The sequence below is a fragment of the Neovison vison genome, chromosome 14 (assembly GCF_020171115.1).
Source record: "Neovison vison isolate M4711 chromosome 14, ASM_NN_V1, whole genome shotgun sequence".
NCBI lineage: Eukaryota > Metazoa > Chordata > Mammalia > Carnivora > Mustelidae > Neogale > Neogale vison.
The window spans coordinates 4,907,671-4,928,463 of NC_058104.1; the positions used below are offsets into that span (position 1 = coordinate 4,907,671).

The 20,793-nt window shown below is 49.4% G+C and overlaps 1 protein-coding gene across 1 annotated transcript in view; it reads left to right on the forward strand.

The window, feature by feature from the left end:
• The window catches only part of SDK1 (sidekick cell adhesion molecule 1), a 510,043-nt gene that overhangs the window by 282,184 nt on the left and 207,066 nt on the right, over positions 1 to 20,793 (forward strand). Inside the window, exons 7-12 of the mRNA XM_044233031.1 lie at positions 3,583 to 3,666; positions 7,147 to 7,341; positions 9,639 to 9,755; positions 10,929 to 11,096; positions 12,984 to 13,086; positions 15,258 to 15,434. Of these exons, the coding sequence (XP_044088966.1) occupies positions 3,583 to 3,666; positions 7,147 to 7,341; positions 9,639 to 9,755; positions 10,929 to 11,096; positions 12,984 to 13,086; positions 15,258 to 15,434 (844 nt within the window). The remainder of the gene's footprint in view (positions 1 to 3,582; positions 3,667 to 7,146; positions 7,342 to 9,638; positions 9,756 to 10,928; positions 11,097 to 12,983; positions 13,087 to 15,257; positions 15,435 to 20,793) is intronic.

Consider the following 20,793-nt stretch of genomic DNA (forward strand, 5'->3'; position numbering starts at 1 on the left):
AACAAGCCAGGACTTCTTGTGCTGCAGGACTCTGAACTCCCTTCTTCATCTCCCCTTCCAGAAGCAGGGAGGCCACTGCTTTGGGGGGCTCTGGTGATAGGAGTGGGTCCACCCAGCTGATCCAAGGTCAGCTCTTTATTTCAAGATTGACCGCCTTAACCACACCGGCAGAGGCCATCTTGCCATGTAGCGTGATGGGCTCACCGGTCCCAGTGACTAGGGGGTGGGCACCTTGGGGCCATTCTTCCCACCACAGTGGACAGAGACACCATGTGCAGATGATGGTGGCAAGTCAAGGACATCTCCTGGCATGAGATGGTCATTCTGGAGCAGAAGGAAAAACAGAACAGGGAACACCCTCGGGTCTCATGGTAAGCCCTACTCACGACAGGCCCTGCCACTCAGCTGTGGGGGCTTCAGCAGGAGAGCATGAGGAATCCTTGGGATCAGGGGCCATCCGCCATGGCTGCCTCCATGAGGCCAGGGTGAGTGCTGTATGGCCCTGGCATTTTGGAAGGTGGGGAATTCAATAGAGGCCTTGCCCTTAGGCTGGCTGGGAGACATCCCACCTCCTATTCTGAGACAGGGCCAATGGAGGATGATCAGCATGGCTGGCTGTTTCTGAACAGGGACGGGAATGTTTTCCTGATTTCCTGATGTCTTCATATTGTTTCAAGAGAGAGAAAGTGTTCATTGCGATTGTGAGCTTTACTTACCGGCTGTCCTTGTGATACATTTTTAGAAGTCTGATGTGCACTGGTGTTGGCAGTGTGCCCTTTCTAGAAACGGTGGCTGCCAATTAGCTAAGACATGCACTTGCCCCTTAGAGGTTAAGTGGTTGCGGGAGTCCATACTAGTTCATGACCAGCTTCCAGTTCAGCCCACAGTCCTTGCATTGTGGACGCGCCTCGTGTGCTCCCACTTTTGTCCTTTGAGCTGACTACGTGTAAAAGTAGTTGGGGATCAAGAGAAGAGGTCTCTTCGGAGCACCTGTTGAATTACGTCGACAGGAAGGGTCAGCCCTGAGCGAAATCGTCACACATATGGTGGGGAAAGAAATATAATTACCGTCAGAAGCTACAGGGGCCTTTCCAGGCTTGGCAGCTCTGCGCCCGCTCTGCTTTGTTCAGCCTCCTGGAAAAGTTTCGGGAACAAGGCCGGAGTATCAGTAAATGAACAAACTTGCTCAGCCCAGGCCATTCCTGGCCTTCCTAGTTGTCAGCCACGCAAGCCTCCCTGGTTATTGGCTCCAGGAAAGAGAGAGAGCCCTTGGCATGCATCAGCAGGACACCCTTCCAGACTGTGCCCGGGGAGCCTGGTGGCTCTGCAGGCAGGCTGCCGAGTGCATGGGGTGGGTGAATTAGTGCCAGGTTCCCACAGTAACTGTCTGCAGGGGGGCCGGGGGGAGGGGAATGGCAGTGTTCCCAGGCCAGTGGCCTTGACCAGGTCTCTGATGCACCCCAGGCCTGGAGCCGTGCCACTGCTCAGCTCAAGCCAACTTTGGGCCACATGTGATGAGCACCCCCTGTCTCTGACCCCGTGCTAGGTCCTCCCCTGGCCCCGGGGGCAAAGCTGGGTGGCATCACAGAGGGAGGAGAAGCAGCACTGGACACTGGCCGTTGCACCCAGTGCCTCAAGATGGCCATCTGTTCCTGTAGATGTTGACCATTTCTATATGCGTATGTCTGTTATCAAAGTGTGCTTCCTCTGGGATGAATCCCACGGGACTTGGGTAAAGTGAAAAATGCCAATTCTGAAGGTTACACATGGTATGATTCCTGTATCATTCAGGAATTGTGACAGAATTACAGGTGGAGAGCAGATGAATGGCTGCCAGAGGTGAGGGAAAGGACGTTGGGGTGGCCAGGGTCCTGCAGGGGCAGCATGTGGGACCCTTGGGGGACAGTCCCATTCTGCCTCTAGACTATGGGTCCACATGCCCTCACTGATTATGTCCCCTAGGGCTAAGCCCGCACACGTGCTTGCGTGCACACGCACGCATACAAGGCAGACGGCGGAGGTGAGCGTCGGGTAGGTCAGTATCTTGGGTGTGATGTTGGACTGCAGTTGTGCAAGGTGTCACCGCTGGGGGAAACTGAAGGAAGCCTGGGATCTCTATTATTTCTTACAACTGCGTGGGACTCTCTAATTATCTCAAAATAAAATGTTTAATTTAAAAAAGGAGAACCATAATTAATCACGGACAAATGTTGACTCTGTCACTTGGTCTTTTTTTTTTTTTTTTTCTTTTCACTTATGTCCCTTTCATCAGACCGTGGAGGTAGATATCGACGTTCCCATTCACTGATGAATATGGGGCATGACCCGCACATGAGGGCCGCGACAGGACGCAGCTCCGGGATGATCGGAATATAAATTTCACTGCTGTCATGATTATTGATGAAGGGAATGCAGCTGAATGTGAACATGTGGGTGTGCAGTGAAGACCAGCTTGAAAAGAGACCGTGAATCTTTGCGGTGTGTCTTTCCAAAGCCTGGTCTACGCACACCCAGAACCTAGTCGAGGACTCCATGTCCACCTGGCGAGGGGGCAGCCCATTCCTCAGGCAGATGGCATGTGCCCGAGTGACCCGGCTCATCGCAGAAAGGGTCCCAGACTCCCACCCCCACGGAGAAACCTTCAGCCTTTTCTTAAGTGCTCATGTCTCCTTTCCCTCTTGTGGGTCCCACCCTGTCTTAAAGACCCAGGTGGTGCAGGAGGCATGCCAAGCCACGCTACCCAGTCCCCACGCGGTGACAGTGGCAATCAGCCACCCAGGAAGACAGTGCCCAGAGACTAATTATCACACAGAAAGGGAATTCAGCAGCCTTTGTTACCGCAGTAATGAAATCACTGGCACCTTCACACCGGCAGAATCTGGCCATGCCACCGTTGAGGTTCTGCTGAGAAAACTGAAAAGATTTTTGCAGTTAACTCTCCAAGGAGAGAGTCACTGTGAATACACCCGCCACTGTTCTGTTCAATGGGCGAGGGGAGTAGCTGGAGAGACACAAGCCGTGGAGTTTCCTCTGCTCCTGAAGATGGATGAGAGGCCCTTTTTCTTTCTTCTCTTCGCCATTATTTAGCCTTCCATTGAAGTAGTAAATCTATATTTTGGAGAAGAAGAACCACTAAGACTTTAAAAAATATGTTAATGGGCCACCCAGTCCCCTGACACAGGCCCATGCCCGGCTGTGACGTTTTATTGGATAAAACCCCGCATGCATTGGGGTTTGGTTTGGATATGGAAACAAACTAGCCTATAAAACACTGTGCTGTAAATATAAACCTTTATGAACCTCTCGGGACAGTCCTTCTAAAATGTGAATTAAGATATTCCATGATTCAAGCCCATAAACAGAAAAGTAGCCATCACCCTGAGTAGTAATTTGCTTTCTGAAACCGTAGGATAAACCGCCTTTAGCCCCGCTCACTGAGTTTTGAGTTCGCGTGTACGATGGCAGCGAAAGAACTTTCCAGAAATAGTTTTTAAAAGGCTTTTAAGCTCTTTGAGGCCAGACAGTTCTCCCAAAATATACTTCTTTTGCTTAGGGGCTATTTTGTTTCTTTCTTGTTTAAAGAGCCACCGTATTTTACTGCTGAGCCCGAGAGTCGGATTTTAGCGGAAGTGGAAGATACCGTGGACATCGTGTGTCGAGCCATGGGTGAGTGTGGGGCGGCTGCTCCACGGGCCGCTGTGAGGCAGGGGGACCAAAGAGGCACTTTCATCACTGTCGGGACACACATTGAGTGTGATGTTAGTGACAGGGCCTTTGGATCCTGGCAGAACTCAATTACTGGGCATGTGACCTTGAGGAAGGTGACCTCGACCTAGCTGAGCTGTTGCTTCCTCACCTGCAGAGTAGAGATAAGAATATTCACCCAAGGGAACGAGAAGAAGAACTTCACCCCATCTGTCCCCACGGAGATGGACAGCCTTGTCCTCTCAACTCCTTTCAAACACTCTGGTTCCACAAGACCATGACTCCCCAAGGCCTGGAGCAGGAGGTTCTCTTCCGTCTGTGGGGCAACGGGCACTGGTGACAACGCGTGTTCTGCAGTGGAGAGGTGGTTCTAAAGTCTTTGAACAGGAAGCCTTCCTTTTTTTCTTTTTCTTTTTCTCTTTTTTCTGCTTCAGGTTGACTTTTTCTTCATTATCCTAGTAATCTCACCCCTCCCCCCCGTCTTGGTGACAGGCTGTCCACTGTCAGGCAGCATCAACAATTATACGAACCCCCCTCCTAGAGACAGGCTTTTTAAAGGCAATTTCATTAACAAAGGCTATGTTAGTGTACTAGACACTGTCAGTGAAAAGACCTTTTTTTTTTATGTTTAAACTTGTCCATCTTAAGGGTGGGTATTTCATTCTAAGAGCTTGGAGGGTAAGGATTAGCAATTTTGTAAATATCCAAAACAGCTCCATAAAAGAGAAATTATTATCTCAGAGTACACATACGAAAACAAGATCTTAGAAAGTGAGGTTAAGTAATGTGCTCAAGGCACAGAACCAGGGAGAGGAGATGAGACACCTCTAAAATCCCAGCCCAGCATCTGGCATATAGGAGCTGCTCATTAAAGACTAGACAACCTGTCAGAGGTCTCATGGCAACGGAGATAGGAATGAAACCCAGACCCACCAGCTCCCAAAGCAAGGGCTTTGGCCGGGGCACTTGGCTTCTCCCAGAGAGCTGAGGTTTGGGCCTAGAACTCATGCCAGCAATCCACGGGTACGGACATGTCATTGTCCGTCTCTGAAAGGGAGTGGGGGTGTGCTCCGAGCAGTGTTGATGGCTCCTGCAGAGATCGGGGTCTACCACAGGCCACCCTCCTCTACCCACTGTGCTTCCACTTGGAGCCTGTGTCCTGGGAGGCTTAGTCCCCAGCCCCACCTGGGCAGGTCTCAGGAGCACTGTTGGCACATCTGCTCTGCGGCCATCCTCTGTTCAGGATCCTGGGGATGGGTGTGGGGAGAGTGATGTGACCTTTACATATAAATGTCCCCCTCGTGGTGGGTCGCACTGCTCTCTTCCTGGCATAAACACCGTTTTCCAAGGTCAGCGGTGCTCTAGAAGTGGAACTCCACAGCGTTTCGAGTGCTCAGACTTTAGAAACCAGAATCTGCAGCACTGCTGGGATAAGATTTCTGTTTATGACCCTATAAGATTTCTGTTTATTCACCCCAAAACAGAAAGACTCCCGGTTCCCCATATACTAACAATTATTTTTCAATAAATGACAGTCTTAAGCCCTTCCCTTGACAAGAGAATGCTCTTTTTTGCATGATTTCTACAGGGTAAACTGCTTGGTAAATACAAATGTGTACATGTATACTGAGCAGATCTTTCAACGTTGCCAGCAGATAATTTACTGCTTTTTTAAAATTTTGGCAATGAGACTACAGCAGCATGCGAAGTGGTTACTCTTCATGAAGGCTCGATCATGTAATTGCTCTTAGGAGATTTTACATGAATTGGTTATGCTTTTACCTTGAAATGGATTTTTTTAATTTCCTGATTTAATGAAAAGTGACAGGAAACATAATTAAGGCAAAGAACAGAATCTGAGAATACATTATCTTGAAATATTCCATGACATTAACTTTATTTATTAAAGAAGACATCTTACACCTACATGGCATCTGAAATCAAGGGATTTGGGTGTGCTTTTCACCGTGAATCCTGCCAACATGGGTTTTATTTCAATTAATTTCATAGGTAGGGAAACCGAGGTAAAGAACCAGCCTAGACATTCCTGCGCGCTTCCCGTGGGCCCACAGCAAACATACACGCACCCGCCATGCTCAGGACCGTGTTGTCGCATGTGTTTTGGCGGAGTGACTGTGCACAGCCTGTCGTGTCTACCCAGTTGGCATAGGTGGCTTGGGAGGTCAGAGACACACCCAGGTGGCAGTGTCCCCTACCACTAGTCACACAAGCTTCCGGGGGAGCTGCCCAGGGAAGGAGACTGGGGTCTCCCAGGTCAGAGGTCATCCTAGGCAGTAAGGCACCAGGGACTAGCACACGCCTCGTCATGCCCTAGGCTCCACACACTGAGCATGGCCATGTCGGGGCCGAGCAACAGAGGTCCTCACGCTTTCAGGCTGAGCAGAGTCCCATCACTCAAAACCCAGGTTCTACCCCCTGTGAGCCTGCCCTTTGTCCCCTGTATCTTCCCTCCCAAACCCAGCCTCCCCGCCACCATCCACTGGGCCAGCTGGGTGCTGCAGAGCTCTGGTCTCACTGACCGAGGCCTGAATTTTCACTGTAACATCACTGGGATGAGGAATGAGATGAGGAAGGCACAGCCAGCCTCAGTCTGACCCTCCGTTCTCCTGCTCCAAGTGCTGGCCTTGCTCGAGTGCCTTTAGCTCCTAGGGACAGGGGTGGCACCATCCTTTGACCCCACCTTGTTACCTGCTGGACTCACATTTGTCTGGGAGCCAAGGCAGCTTTTCCCATGTCCACAGCTAAATGCCCCTCAGGACCCCTCCCACATGTACCTCGGGTGATTTACCTCCACCGTCCTCCACTGCCATGGACGTCCGCTTAGACCGGTGATGTCCAGCCCCCTCAGCAGGAGACGGCTGAAAAGATGGGATGCCTTCTTCTTATGGTTAGTCCTATCGGAGTCATTCTAGCCACTGAGCACTGGCCGTGTGCCAGGCACTGGGGACATCTGCATGCACTGATGGGGTTAATCTTCCAGCAGCATTTCAAGGTTGCAGTGACCACTTCCTTCCAAATGTGTCTCCGGTCCTGGTGGCCCGTCCCTGAGTCTCGAGTGGCAGAGGCGGGCACTACAGGGCAGCAGGGGCCTTCCTGATCCCTGTCTGTTCCCAGGACAGTCATGGTCACGGCTGGAATCCCTCTCTCTCCAGACCAGAGCACAAACCTGCACCGGCTCGGGGGTTCCAGAACAATCTGCAGCCCAGCAGATCCAGAGTTCATTACTGCACTTCCTCTTGCTGCTTCTCTGTGTCCATTTCTCTGCACATAACACTGTGCAAGGTGGAGAAAGGGACTCTAGACGAAACGTGCCGCCAAACTATCACCTTGTAACATCTGAAACATGTTCTCCTCAGCCCTCATATAAAGTGTTTGCAATTGAGTTCTTTCAAATGCCCGATTATTTCCACTCCTGTGCAGGGGTCCCTCTTCCCACTCTCCAGTGGTACAAGGATGCCACATCCATCAGCAAGCTCCAGGATCCCCGGTACAAGATGCTGTCAAGTGGAGGCCTGCGTATCCAAAAGCTGCGTCCTGAGGACTCGGGGATCTTCCAGTGCTTTGCCAGTAATGAAGGAGGGGAGATCCAGACCTATACCTACCTGGACGTCACCAGTGAGTCCTGCCCCCCCCCGTAGCCAGACCCCCTGCGCTGGGCCCTCAACCAGAGCTCCCCACTCGGAAAACCGTAGTATCTGTTCTGCAAACGGACAAGATGTGGGAACCAGCAGTGACCCACTGTGGAGGGCCACTCTCCGGCCCACGAAAGCCCACGTGCTAAGCCCCCAGGCAGCAAATACGCCCCATTGTCCCTATGCCCTGCCGCCCGACCTGCACTCAGGAGAGCCTCGTGCTCTCCTCTCTGCTGAGAAGTGATGGGACAAGTATCTCCACTTTTCTGCACTGAACTGGAAGGACTGTTCAGTGAATAGCTCATTCCTAATTTTTTTCTTTTGATCTTTTTTCCATTTTTTTATATTCACATTCTATTTTAGTTTTATCGAATAATTATAGTTCTTCTGTAAGTTTCTTTTATTACCCCATTAGCAGAAATACTTTGGCACCCTGTCTTTGAAAACTAAAGTGAAGGTATAGGTTTTCACTGTATCTGTGGGTTTCCTTTTTCAGCCCCACAGTTGTAATATTGTTCTAAAATCAAGTCGTATTTAGTGGTTATGGAATTATACCTTTTGGAATCCAAATGCTGATATCCTCAGGTGTGAGAGCCACTTGAGGAAGCAAATAATGTCCGTATGCAGACGGCTGTCGTCCACCTGAACTTAGGAATTTAAGGATTCTGTGTGTGTGTTTTGGTAAAGTAGGGGTCATTACCTTGAACCTTGTCCAGGGGTCAATCTCTGGTTTAGAGCATAGGAAACCAGTATCGCTTCAAATGATGGCAATAATATTGAGTACTTATGCCAGAAACTGAGTTTCGCTCAATTAGAATTATTTAAAGTATATCTTACAAGTTGGCCGGGTGGCTGTGGGGCACAGATGAGCATACTTTTTTTTTCCTAATTTATTTTAATTCCAGTATAGTTAACACAGTGTTATATTAGTTCATGCATTTAACTAACATTTACACAGCATCTGTGTCAGGCACTGTGGGGACTGGGGACAGAGCTCCGAGGAAGACATGCAAGGTTCTCATGCCTCCAGGACAGAGGTCAGGAAGCGGGGAGACAGACAGCAGAGGAGGGGTAATTTAGCCAGGGATGAGGGCTGGGAAACGAGCGGACAGGCAGGGTCCAGAGTGACCAGGGAGGCCTCTTTGAGGGTGATCAGGTTGCGTTCCTTGTGATGCTGCCAGAGCTGAGGCCCAAAGGTGCAAAGTTTTGGGGGACATGGGTGTCACGGGATGGGGGAGGCTGCAGGTGCTTTCCAGACACAAGGTTGGGGAGGTGTGTGTGCAGGGAGCAAGGAGACGGTGGGGACACAGTCTGGTGAGGAGCCAGGGGTCATGCTAGGAGGTAGTTTGGAGGGACAAGCAGGGCGAAGGCCCAGGAGCCTGAGGGAAGATTCTACTGGCTTTTGGCAGGGAGTGGCAGGGTGTCCTTCATGGCTTCTACAGGGCACCAATGGCCGGGTGTAGGATGGCCAATGCAGGGAAGAGCGGAAGGCTTAGGACCCTGGAGGAGGCCACTGTACTGTCTACTTGGGGGCCCCAGCCGGGGAGGGAAGCAGGGGGCTCTGGGATTTGCTTTGGAGGTGGCATCCATGGGGCGTAGGTGGTTTGTGGTAGAAGGAGAGGTGGCAGCAGTGCTTCGGCCCCGAGTTTCCTCCACTGCTCCTGGGAACCTCAGGGCCCTCATGGGATTGGGGACATGCAGATCAGAGTAGAAAAAGTTGCTGAGTCTCGCTAAAGCCATCCTGAGCTCCTCACCACCGTCTCAGTCTGATTGGGGGCTCTCGGGAGCTGGAGGCCCGTGCCGACCCCCAAGGATAAGAAGACACCCCCAGTGCCTGGGCCCCGATACTTCTGGAAATCCCTCCCTGATGTGCTTCAAATCTGGTTATTTTGTGAAATTGTCATCCTTTGGGTAATATTTAATATTCAAAAATTTGGTTTTTCTATTTTTCCAAAAGTACTAAAGGCGAACTTGTTAGATTTACCTGAATAACTGTCCCCCTCGTTAACATCCACCTGAAGCAGCTGCTCCGGGCTCCTGCGCTCGCGCACATGTCCATTCCGCCACGAGACTACAGTTCTCTTCAGGTTGTAAACACAGGCAGCTCCTGGGGGACAAATAAGGGAAGGTTATAGTCACTCCTGAAAGGTTTTCCTCCTTTATTGCTACAGTTATCTCTGTGATTAGTCCCATAAAAGCCCATATGGGCCACCCTGGCAGGCAGGTCTGAGCGCGTCTGGGGACAGCGCACTGAGTATCTCCCTGTTGGCTCCCGCTTAGATGTCGCCCCAGCGTTTACTCAGCTTCCGGTGGACACCACGGTCACCGATGGGATGACGGCCGTCCTGAGGTGCGAGGTGTCCGGAGCCCCCAAGCCCGCCATCACATGGAGGAGAGGTAGGTCGCCAGTGCAGCCTGGTCCACACGGGGATGAGCCCATCGGGCCGAGCCATGTGTGTTTTTGTCCCGCCCTCCTTCGTTCATTCAGTGAAGACTGGCAGCCACCTGTGGGGCACCCGCCGGGTGTCAGAGGCCCGGGCCACCCGCGTGAGCTGGACAGGCAAGGCCCCCGGGAGCGTCACGGAGCTTACCTCCATGAGAGGAAACAGCCGTGTTTTAAAACATGGGAATATCCCTGTTTTCTGCCTCAGCCCTTCATAGAGCTCCTTAGGCTTATGAAGGGGTTCCCCCAAAATACCAGGGAGTGGATTCAGAGACGTGCCGCCAGGACCCAGTGTCCCTATTTGAAAAACGAAGGTTCTGTTAAAAATTAAGAATAATATCCTTGCTCTTTTAAGAAAGAAGGGTGCCGAGATTGCACACCTTAAACTGATAGGATACGTAAGCCGTTGAGACCTCGGTTCACAAAAGGCAGAGAAACCAAAGCCTGGGTGACACCCAGGTCCTTCTCGGTGTCCCTTAGCAGAGTGGCCGCAGAGGGATGAAGCTTTACTGAAATAGGAAACCGAGAGAGAAAGATGCTTCTGGCTCGTTTGACACACGTGATGCTCTCGGTGTCACCTGTTTTCAGTCCCCGTGAGGAGGGGCTTCATGCCACGGGCTTGCTCCCTAGTTCCAGCTCCTTCTGCAGGCACATGTGTCACTAAATGAACCACACATGTGGTCCGTCCTTAATAAATATGTGCTGACACATGTGGGTTCACGTAAAGGCCTCGCCACACCCTCAGACCATGGCGCTCAAGCATGAACGTCTGAGGAGCTCCAGGCCAGCAAGCAAGAGGGTGTTCTTTTCTCTTACACATCCTTTGCTCTCCTGATTCAGAACGTAATGACAGCTTTACATAGAAAATCTTCAAGCGCATACAGATATAAGGGAAACTCAGTATCAGTCAGCCAGAGATAATGACCGCATACATGGTTCATAATTTATTTAACCAAGTTTCTCAATTTCGGACTATTAAGATTTTTTTGGTCTCCATTATCCTTAATTATGTTAAAGGGAACGGCTTCGATTACTGTTGTACGTATAGTTTTCACTTCATTATGATTGTTTCAAGTCATTTCCTTGGTCTTGGTGTTAACCCTCCCGCTTTCTCAACTTTTCTTCAGGAAAACATATTTTGGCCAGTGGCTCCGTGCGGATTCCTAGGTTCATGCTTCTGGAGTCTGGGGGTCTGCAGATCGCCCCTGTCTTCCTCCAGGATGCCGGGAGCTACACCTGCTACGCAGCCAACACGGAGGGGTCCCTGAACGCGTCCGCAGCCCTAACTGTTTGGAGTAAGGACCACAGGCCATGTGGAGCCTTCTGTTAATCACAGCTTAATCGCCATGTCAGCTGTGCTTAGGGATGTCAATATGCCCTTGGACTCTCTAATTGAATCATAAGAGAATGATTATTTTTACAACTAATTTATAGAAATCTGTCGAGTAATTAATTTTTCAGTTTCTGAAAGCGTAATTAGAAACTGTATTCAAAGATTTAATGGGGACATTTCAGGAGAGAGAAAAGAGGGACTTTTTATAGTTGGTGGCAGAGAGGGTATTAGCCCAAATGAGCCCAAATGACAAAACCGGTAGGGCGGTTAATTTTGGAAGCTTCACGTAAAGAAACCGAATCAAGAGTTAATGTTTTAGAGAAAGTATGGTTTTTTTCTATAATATCATTATAACCAACTCAAACACTCCTAGTATATTAAATATGAGTGTTTTCTATGTTAGGAGTGAACTGGAGAAAATCTTTGTTATTTCTCCAACTTTTGTTTCTTTATCGAGAACACTGTTTTCTGAAATGGAGAACAGATCATTTTCCAGATGTAAGGATTCATTACTGAGTATTTCTGCCCACCACCAACCCCCCCACTGCCCCCACCAAAACTTTTAGCTTCCCTTGCTGGCATACTTTTTCCTCTTTGCTTCATCTATAAGCATGTTACTAAAATTAATAATAATAATAAATAAAAATCATTGTTAAATCAAGACAGGGCTCACAATTTTTATAAAGTTTGTCTATAGAGAAAAACTTTTAATTTGCATCAGTGATGAATTTGTTAAAATCCTGAAAGAGAAACTGAATTACCATGCTTTATTTCATGTCTGTTTCGCTCTCTGCGATACAGTTTGTGTGCACTTTAATCAATGACCTTACTAATTTATTGGGTATTCTAAAAACACCAGGAGTTTTAGAAAGGAATGAATTCATCCCCTCCCCGATATTGTCGGGTACCCAAAAAAAAAAAAAAAAAAAAAGATTTTTGTCTTATTTCGTGGCCCACTGTGTCCACCCACTTCCGGCTGGTCACACGTCCCTAACATGTTAACCTTATATTTAACAGCTTGTGAAGAGTTGATGTCTGCATGTCTGTAGGTCACTCACCAGAAAGTTCTGTAGATCTGCTAAGATTCAGATTCTAACAGCACTAGAGCAATAGGTACGCTCATGCAGCCTGCCTCCCCCTTCCACGGACAGTAAAGCTCGCATGTTTTCCTGGACATTCAGCCACAAGCAATTAGGCTGGGGGCCAACCTCATCTTATGTCTCCCACATTTCAGGCTCTGTTGGTGGGACCAGAGCAGTGTTCACCTCAGAGGGATGCAGGAGGGGGGACCCCCAGCACAGGGCTTTTGCTGGGGCCTTGGCTGTGGCCCCAACCTGACCCGTGCCCAGTGTTGGGTGAGCCACCATGCCTCTGAGCTCCACCTTCTAGTCCGGAAACCTGGGAGTGGTGCTCTTACAGCCCTCCCAAGGTTGTTGTGAGATTAAGTAAAACAATATAAATGGAAGCACTTTGCAAAGTCATGAAGTGCTGTGCAGACAGCAGAAATGACCAGAATGTTAATGATCTTGGGAAAGAACCAAGATTCCCACCTAAGACTGCAGAACCTCATAAACCTCGGCACATGCTTGTCATTCTCAATGTCTCCCAGAGGGTTTAGAGGTTCGGGAGTGGCCCTTGTGGGGAGGGAGGCCCGACGACTGTAGCCTGGGAAGGCTCACTTTCAATTCCCTGAGTGTTTCCCAGCGCTTCCATTTACGCTCGCTTTGCCAAGATGAGAGAAAACTTGGAGGTTTTGTTGTCAGATGACCAATTCATTCCCCTCCTCCCGCCGAGGGAGAAAACTCTGGAGCATGTAATTTTGTCTGAGCTGTGACTTATGTCTTCACAGATCGCACGTCCATCGTTAACCCTCCAGAGGACCGCGTGGTGATTAAGGGGACCACTGCCACGCTGCACTGTGGAGCCACTCACGACCCCCGGATCGCCCTTCGGTCAGTTCCGTCACTTACTGTATTTGGGGCTCGTTGATGTCCTGGGAGCTTAGGAACTGATGTGGAGATGGGAAGGGAGGATTTGGGAAGCTTTGATTTCAGCCACAGATCCCTGATTACGGCATCTCACAGTCTTGGGCTCCGTCATTAATCACACAAATCCATTTTCTACTTCAGCCTTATGTATTATTTACAGTGAGCTATGTTCCACTTCATGACTTCGGTACAGCTTTTCATGATTTTTCTGCCAAGGTTAATACACTATCTGTAAAACGTACTTGTCAGAGGCTGATACTTAATGAGAGAAAAATCTGGAAGGATCGAATAGGATTTCAGTGGTGTTTACGCTGGGCCGTCCAATACTCAAGAGGGGTTTTCTCTGCTCCGGGATGGTTTCGTTTTGAAATGGGGAGCAAGGGAGACCCACACCCAGAAGAAAGGCAACCACAGTCCCCTCGTGCATATAGGAAGTACTTGTAAAGATGGGACTGTGTGCCTCGAAGCTCCACTAAAGGCATCGGAATATCTGGTCTTTGTCTGATTCGAACGGGACAGTAGCAATGAAACATGTGACTTTCCAGGTAAATGTGTGACAGCAGACACAGGTGACTGTGGGTGGTAAGCTTCTTCCCAAAGAGCGGCCAATTTCAGAGTAGTTTTTAATTTTCAGAACCAGCCTGGAAAATAAATCTTGAAAGAAAAATAAAGTCCTCCTAGAATTGTCTCTCTGGCCGTAGCCCAGAAGGCATGCGATTAGCCAAATGGATAGAATCGAGATGCATTCCTTCTTTCTGGAACGTCTCACTCTGGGCAGAGGGAGGTGGTGGCTGCCACATACATTATTAACTGGATTCAGAGACTGAGCTGCTTTCTCACTCTTCTTGGGCAGGTGTTTGGCAAATCATGAATTTCCGTGCCTCCACCTGGCTCTCTGGAGTTCCCCAGAGCTCAGAAGCCAAGTTTGGTTTAGTTATGAGAATGTCGGATGCAAAACCAACAAGCAGAAACTAACAGGTTCAGGATTACCTAGGGAATCCATGGAGATCATCTTCGCGAGAGCTGTCCTTCCCAGAAAAGAACCCGTTCATCTCTAAATGGTTTGGGCAGAGGATTCCAGAAAGAAAGGACAGATAAGCTGGTTTTCTGCTACTCTGTGAGCTTACATGGAATCCCTCTGGATCCATGTGGGTTTCTCAGAGCTTTTATGTGTGATTAAACAAACAAAATTGGAGCCTCCTTCCTGAAGAGGACTTCAATCGTTCACTCTTGGGGCACCCCTCGTGCCCAGGTTTCTCTGCCCCAAGAGCATGGGCTCTAAGGGACAATCGCAGCTGAACATTGTACCCCCGAGTGAGCAGTTTATTCATTTCCTTCTGGGGAGACCAGGTCTGTTCTATTTCAGGGTAGTTGCAGATAAGCAGTTTATTAATGTCTGTGCTCTGTGTGTATTAAACCTTTAAAAGAACTGGGTACGTTTTGTAAGTCCAGGCAAATTATTTTGGAAAGGAAAGCCAGCACTTTGATCCCATCCAGCAGTGAGTAGTGGCTCCTGTCCACTGACAGCCAGATGCTGGGCACACTCTTAATTGCTCCTACATTCAAAAAGAAAAATGTGTGAAAGTGGTCATAAATAAAGAATTAAATGAGAAAGAAATGCAGTTTTAAGGACATTCTGCCAGAACGGTTGGATTTTAAGAAAACACGTTTATGGGGTATGATCTGTCTTTTTCTAGAAGTTGAGTGGTTCCCCTCTCAAGAGTTTTTGGACAGTCATCACTTCCTCTTTGGTCAACAACCCCCTCTTCCAGGCGCATTCCTGGGTGGGAAGGAGAAGTAGATTTAGGAAATGACAAGTGTGATCATGACACAACAGACTTCCATCTCTAAACCCAAAGACCAGATCAGTGTTCTCCATGGTCCTCACTGACCTGTTTCTGACTTCAGCATCTGTTGTTGTATTGTGACCAAGCTAGCTGGTTGCTTTTCTTTTTTCTTTCTTTTGGATCTATTCCCATGTCATAAAATTCACCCATTTAAAGAGCACGGTGCCGTGGCTTCTGGTCCACTCACAAGGTGGTCCGTTGCCTGTGGCCCAGATCCTAACTCTAGGCTCTTGGCTGGATCCTAACTGGAGATCTTTTCTAACTCATGTCTCCGTGCTTGGCCTACAGCTACATCTGGAAGAAGGACAACACAGTCATCACCCCATCTAGCAGTTCCAGGATTGTGGTAGAGAAGGACGGGTCCCTCCTCATTAGCCAGACGTGGTCGGGTGACATTGGAGACTACACCTGTGAAATCGTGTCCGAAGGAGGGAACGATTCCAGGACGGCCCGGCTAGAGGTGATGTGAGTGTCGCCACCGCATAGCCTAACTGCCTTGCCTCCCCATTATCTGCAGGATTACGGCTCGCTGTCCTGACTCCCAGTGACTGCCACTTAACACACGTGGTGCCATAGTGGGTCCCAAGCCAGCAGTCAGAGGCCATGGCCTTACATTGGGGTTTCACCGGATCCTCGAAATGACAACATTGCGCTCTTGGTTTAGAAAGTTGATACTTGGTTTTCATCCTCCTCCTCTCAGTTTCCCTCGTTTCTCCCATTGGCACCGCATCGTGGCAGGCCCTGTTCATCATATCATGTGTGAGGAACACTCAGTCTGCTTTGTGGCATGATGCCCGTCAGCACTTGCCATCGGCGAGGAATGTTGGGGTCGGCCTGGTGAGACAAGACCATTCCGTGAGAGCTGGCTGCTTCTCTGCGGGCAAAGACACACTCTCCATGAAGTCTCTGGAAATCCTGAGAATAGCAACAGGCTGACCTGGACTTCCTGGGGGGTCTCTGGGGCCCGGGTTGGAAACCACCGCCCTCCTCTGTCCCTGGGCCTTCTTTAGGACAGCTGCTCTCTGTTCGCGGGCAGGGGCTCAGGAGCCTGCCGACAAATTCCCTTTCTCTGACATATTTATTTTTTGAAGAATGGTGTCCTTCCAGACAGTCCCTGAGCACACATGCGACAGTGACTCCAAAGATACGGCAGCCGCGTGATCCCGGTGTCCTAGGACAGCCAGCTCTGGGGGTGAGGCCAGCAGCCAACAGGGGCCCTGCTGGGCCCATAGGAAAGGTCTCTGCCCCTCCATCTGGGAAGGGTTCTACAGACTAAAGCCACTTCCGAACACACGGTGTGAATGGTTTACATATAGGGTCAGTCTCCTTTGTCTTTGGATCCCTAGACTCTGGCCGAGGGGATGAGAATGAGAAAAACGCAGGCTCCGTGCTACGCACGGTGTCCTGTGTCTGTTGCACACACCCACGAGCAGGCGAGCACGGGCCACTTTGTGCAGCCTCTCTTGGTGAAATCTGGTGGATTAATGATGTGTAGCCGCAAATCCAGAAAGCCTTATGTTGTGCCTCTAGTACCTGGAAAAGCCCCTTCTACCTCCTCACTAGCCTCTGTAGGATGACCCCTTGTTCTCGTGTGGTAGACGTTAGTCCTTTGTTAGTCAGGGAGCAGTGGGTGCCCTGCAGCCCCAGGAGACCTGTGGGGGTTTGTGCTGCGGCCACAGGCCAGTGTGCTGGGGGGTTTGGTGCCGCAGCTACAGGCCAGTGTGCTGGGGGCCGCTGTCCAGACGGCTGCCCGAGTGTGTGTGTGTGTGCCAGGTTTCGGCGCCCCAGCTCTAGCCTCCGCACCTGCTGACCCTGGGCTCTCTGCCTTCCACGCTCACCTAGCCCTCGCCTGGAGCCTTAGCCTGCTGCTGCCTCCCTGGTGGGGCCTCTGTCTTCTGCCATCCCCCCTGAAGGGCTCATGCCTCCTCTAGGGCTCGGCCAGGGGGTCGCCCCTGGGTCAGGACATCGGATGTCTCACAGCCTCCTGGCCCTCGAGTGGACCTTCTGCCCGAGCCCTGGTTGTCCAGGGGTGGGGTGTGAATTTTCACCATTCCTTCCCTACTGAAGCAGACACACCTGGATGGCACGGCTTTGGACTCCAAGTATGTGGCGGTGCACTGGGACCCCAGCAAGGCTCCATAAATATATGTTGGCGGGTAGATGTGCCCATGAATGGATAAATGTGTGTAGGTTACCGGCCACTGGCTGGTCCTCCTTCTGATTGGCTCTTCTCTCTGAGGCTCATACGCCCCAGGCTGTTCCTCCTAAGCACACAGGTCCCACTATGGAGAGCTCAGGCCCCCCACTCCCAAACCCCTACTTGGCTCTGGCCCTCTGTCTTTCTTCCTCCTGTCTTTCCTCCTTCCGTCATGTTGGGGATCTTTTTTTTTTTTTTTCGTATTTTGATAATACTGGAGTATATGACCAGCAAAGTCACATAATCCGCTGTGCTATTCCCATTTTTAAAACTACCTTTGAGAACTCTTAGATCATCCATCATTGGAATCAAATAAATAAGTGTTAGCATTTCGTAAAGACTCTGTCAGCAGAAGCCAAATTGCTTGCTTCCAATACAGTGCATGCTTTTTATTCCGCACAGTTTTTATGTTCTACTGATTTACATATCTTCCCTTCTATTTGCTTATTTGATTTCCTCTGAGTAAAATGCATTTTTCAGCAAATGTTGCTGTATCTATAAAATAATGGGCTTTCTGTAATGGTAAAACACCTCATCCCTAAATATAGAAATATTTGCAGATTTGTGATTCAAACCAATTTAGGTACAACGGGTTGCAGAGCTGATTTGGAAGCCCGTGGCTCCTTGTGAATTGTGAGTGTAATAAACACTCCACTCTTGCAAATCTGAATGAATTGAGGAAGCTGTAGGTTACAGCGTGGTCTATCTTTAGATCCAAATAGGTCTTAACTCTACGACATCAGTAATGACAACAGTAATGATAATAGTCATAAGTCACGATTGCAGGGTGTTTGCTGCTTCTCAGAGAACTTTCAAATCAAGCTCCGTAACATTTCTGTGATTTACTGAGATGACAAAAAAAAAAAAAAAAAAAGGAAAAATCTCATATTGCAGAAGTGACTGAGAGGTACTTACGGCTAAATAGTGTCCTTCAAAAGAGGCTGAAAGCCTGCTTCCCCTACCTCCCCACTTGAGTTAAAAGCTACTTTGTTAAATATAGAAATTAGGGGCGTCAGAAGTGGGCTTTGCAGAAGCAGACCGTCCGCTGGCTTGCTCTCGGCATGTCTGTGGTGAGTTTCAGTGCCCTCCTCTGTGCCAGCCTGGCCAGATAAATATGTGTCGCCTTACCCCTAGGACAGTGCTGAAGAAGGCACAGTCCTGGCAGGACCACAGCGGCCGGCAGATCCTCAGGGGGCTGCTGCCCACCAGCCAGGTGGGACTGAACACCCCGCTTCCTGACTTTGGGCAAGTTAGCCACCACGTCTCAGCCTTGGTTTTCCCTACCGTGAGCTGGACACATTGTCATGGCCATATAGGGCTGTTGTGAGGTTTGACCGAACCAGCGTTTGTAGAAGCCTGGCCTGGAAGCCAGTTTCAGGCGGGTGCTCGATAAATCACAGCTCCTCTTCCTCCCTCACCATCTCACAGGAAGGGCCCTGACTCCTTCAGCAAGGGCAGCCTCCCCACACCCGGGGCCAGGAAGTTTCCCCTGTGTCTTGCTTTCTCTTTGACCATACTCTATGACCTTCAGACCCACTATGTATGTCTCTCTGCTGCTGAGCCCTCTGTGCCTGGAACAGTGCCAAGTATAAATGTCCCATAAACATCAGCCTGAGCCTCAACTCCCTCCATGAGGTTGAACTGGGCTTGTGCAATTGGTATCACAGAGGAAGTCTAATTTATGAGGGGTCTGCCTTCATTGCCTCCCTGAGAGGAGAGGCTCCCACAAATCCCCATGGTCCTATGTTGTGCCCTGTAAATTAATCATATGCAGGCCATCATGAGATGCCAGTCACTGATTGGGTGGTCGTGTCTTCCCTGCTAATTCACAGGTGCCTCACAGGAAGGAGCTAGGTTGGGATGGCCCCATACCCCAAAGCATCTTGCTATATTGAACACACCCAGGGGACCAGGCTCCTAGGGTTTTATGGATTGAGTAATTATTAATCATTTAAAGACCCAATTAGCTTTGCATCTTTCCTTCTGAGATCAGAGACTAATTCTTAGGAGCCTGGAGTACAGAGAAAAACCTAATTTATGGAGCTGACTTGACGATCAGTCCCTGAGGCAGTGGGAGAGGTTTCTCTCAATAAAGCAACATCTGACAAAGCCATAATAAGGAGTGAACAATTTAATACAGCTTCTCAAGGGCTCTCAGGTCCCCATCATCTTCATTCTCTGGGTGAGGTCGGAGAAGATGGGTTTGACCAGGATCATCATTTGTTCATTAAAGGGGCAGCGCTTCCACCTGGAAAAATACTCAGTTGACCCTGTTCCACACAGTGAATCCCCCCATGGCCACAATTTTGCCAATTGCTTCATGTCTTTTTCAAAGCTGTTTTCCCCTAACGCACTTGGCTTAATCTCATTCCCATACAGTCTTGGTTTCTTGTTCATCTCCAATAGTCTTGTGATGTAATTTGCTTGATGGTGACTCCCCCCAGCTCTCTTTAAATTACAACGTGACTCAGCACCGACTTCACTCCCATTGCTCCCAGATCCCCTTTCATTTGTCACCCTGTCTGCATATCACTGTCTGTGAGTCACTGTCCTGATCATTTATCTCTTTTCAAAGTTGGCAGAGAAATGCCGAGACACAATCTATTCCTATTAGATAAGATTCTCTGAAATGGATTCAGAATATATTAAAGCCTCCTTTATCGGTTATTGATGGGTCAGTCAAGTACTGCACAAAGCTTAATTTTCTTGATAACCAAAACTTATCATTTAAAGAAACAGTTTACATTTCCAATGTATATTAAAAAGTTCTTTGCATTGAGAAGCAAGTAGTCCTGAACACAAGAGATTCTATAAAGGGGATTTTCCTATAGGACTGAGGCTGGAACTAGAAAAAAATCTAAATTTCCTTCCGACTCTCAAGTCCTGTGGTACATGTAAAAGGTTACACTGCTCATTGGGCCACCATCTTGGGCGTGACCTTGAGCCCTTGAAGAAGACTCTGTGGGGGCAGTGGTGGATGGAAGCTCATTGTTTCTTGATGCATCACGTCATATCCTTGGGCACCACTGGGCTTGTGGCTCCCTGTTCCTACATTAAATGTCTCAGGTCTACTTTGTCTTTGTAGTTCCAAAGTCTTTTCAATCTCCCCTCCATCTCAGGCCCCTGGCTGCGATGTTGCCAGGCCCTAGGGCCTTCTTGTTCATTGGTGGCTTTTGATCAGCAAGGAGGAGGGAAGTCAGAAACCACTCTTACTAGAATCACGGGCTGAGTGAGACTCCGCCAGCTCTGAGGGGCAGGCAGGCACTGCGCACAAGCACCCTCCAGGGGCAAGTGCTCAGGTCATTTTCTCTCACTCCCAGAGTGGCTGTGACTGGCCCATAGTCTACGGAACACTCCACTCCCCCAGAAAAAAGCTGTCTGGTCACCTGTCAGATTGGGCATTTCTTAGCTCTCATTTTAGGCTGAGAGAAGCGTGATCTGAAATTGAGTGGAAGACCCCCATATTTTCCCAGGTGTGGGAAAGATGTGCTTTCAAGATTTAGAAGTGGATCCAGCGTGGCCCACGCAAGGCCGCAGGACAAGGTGTACAGAGACGCAGTAGTTTCTCTGGGGCCGCAAGCTGACACTCCTATTGTCTAATAGGAGCCTGTTCCCCTACAGGCTTGG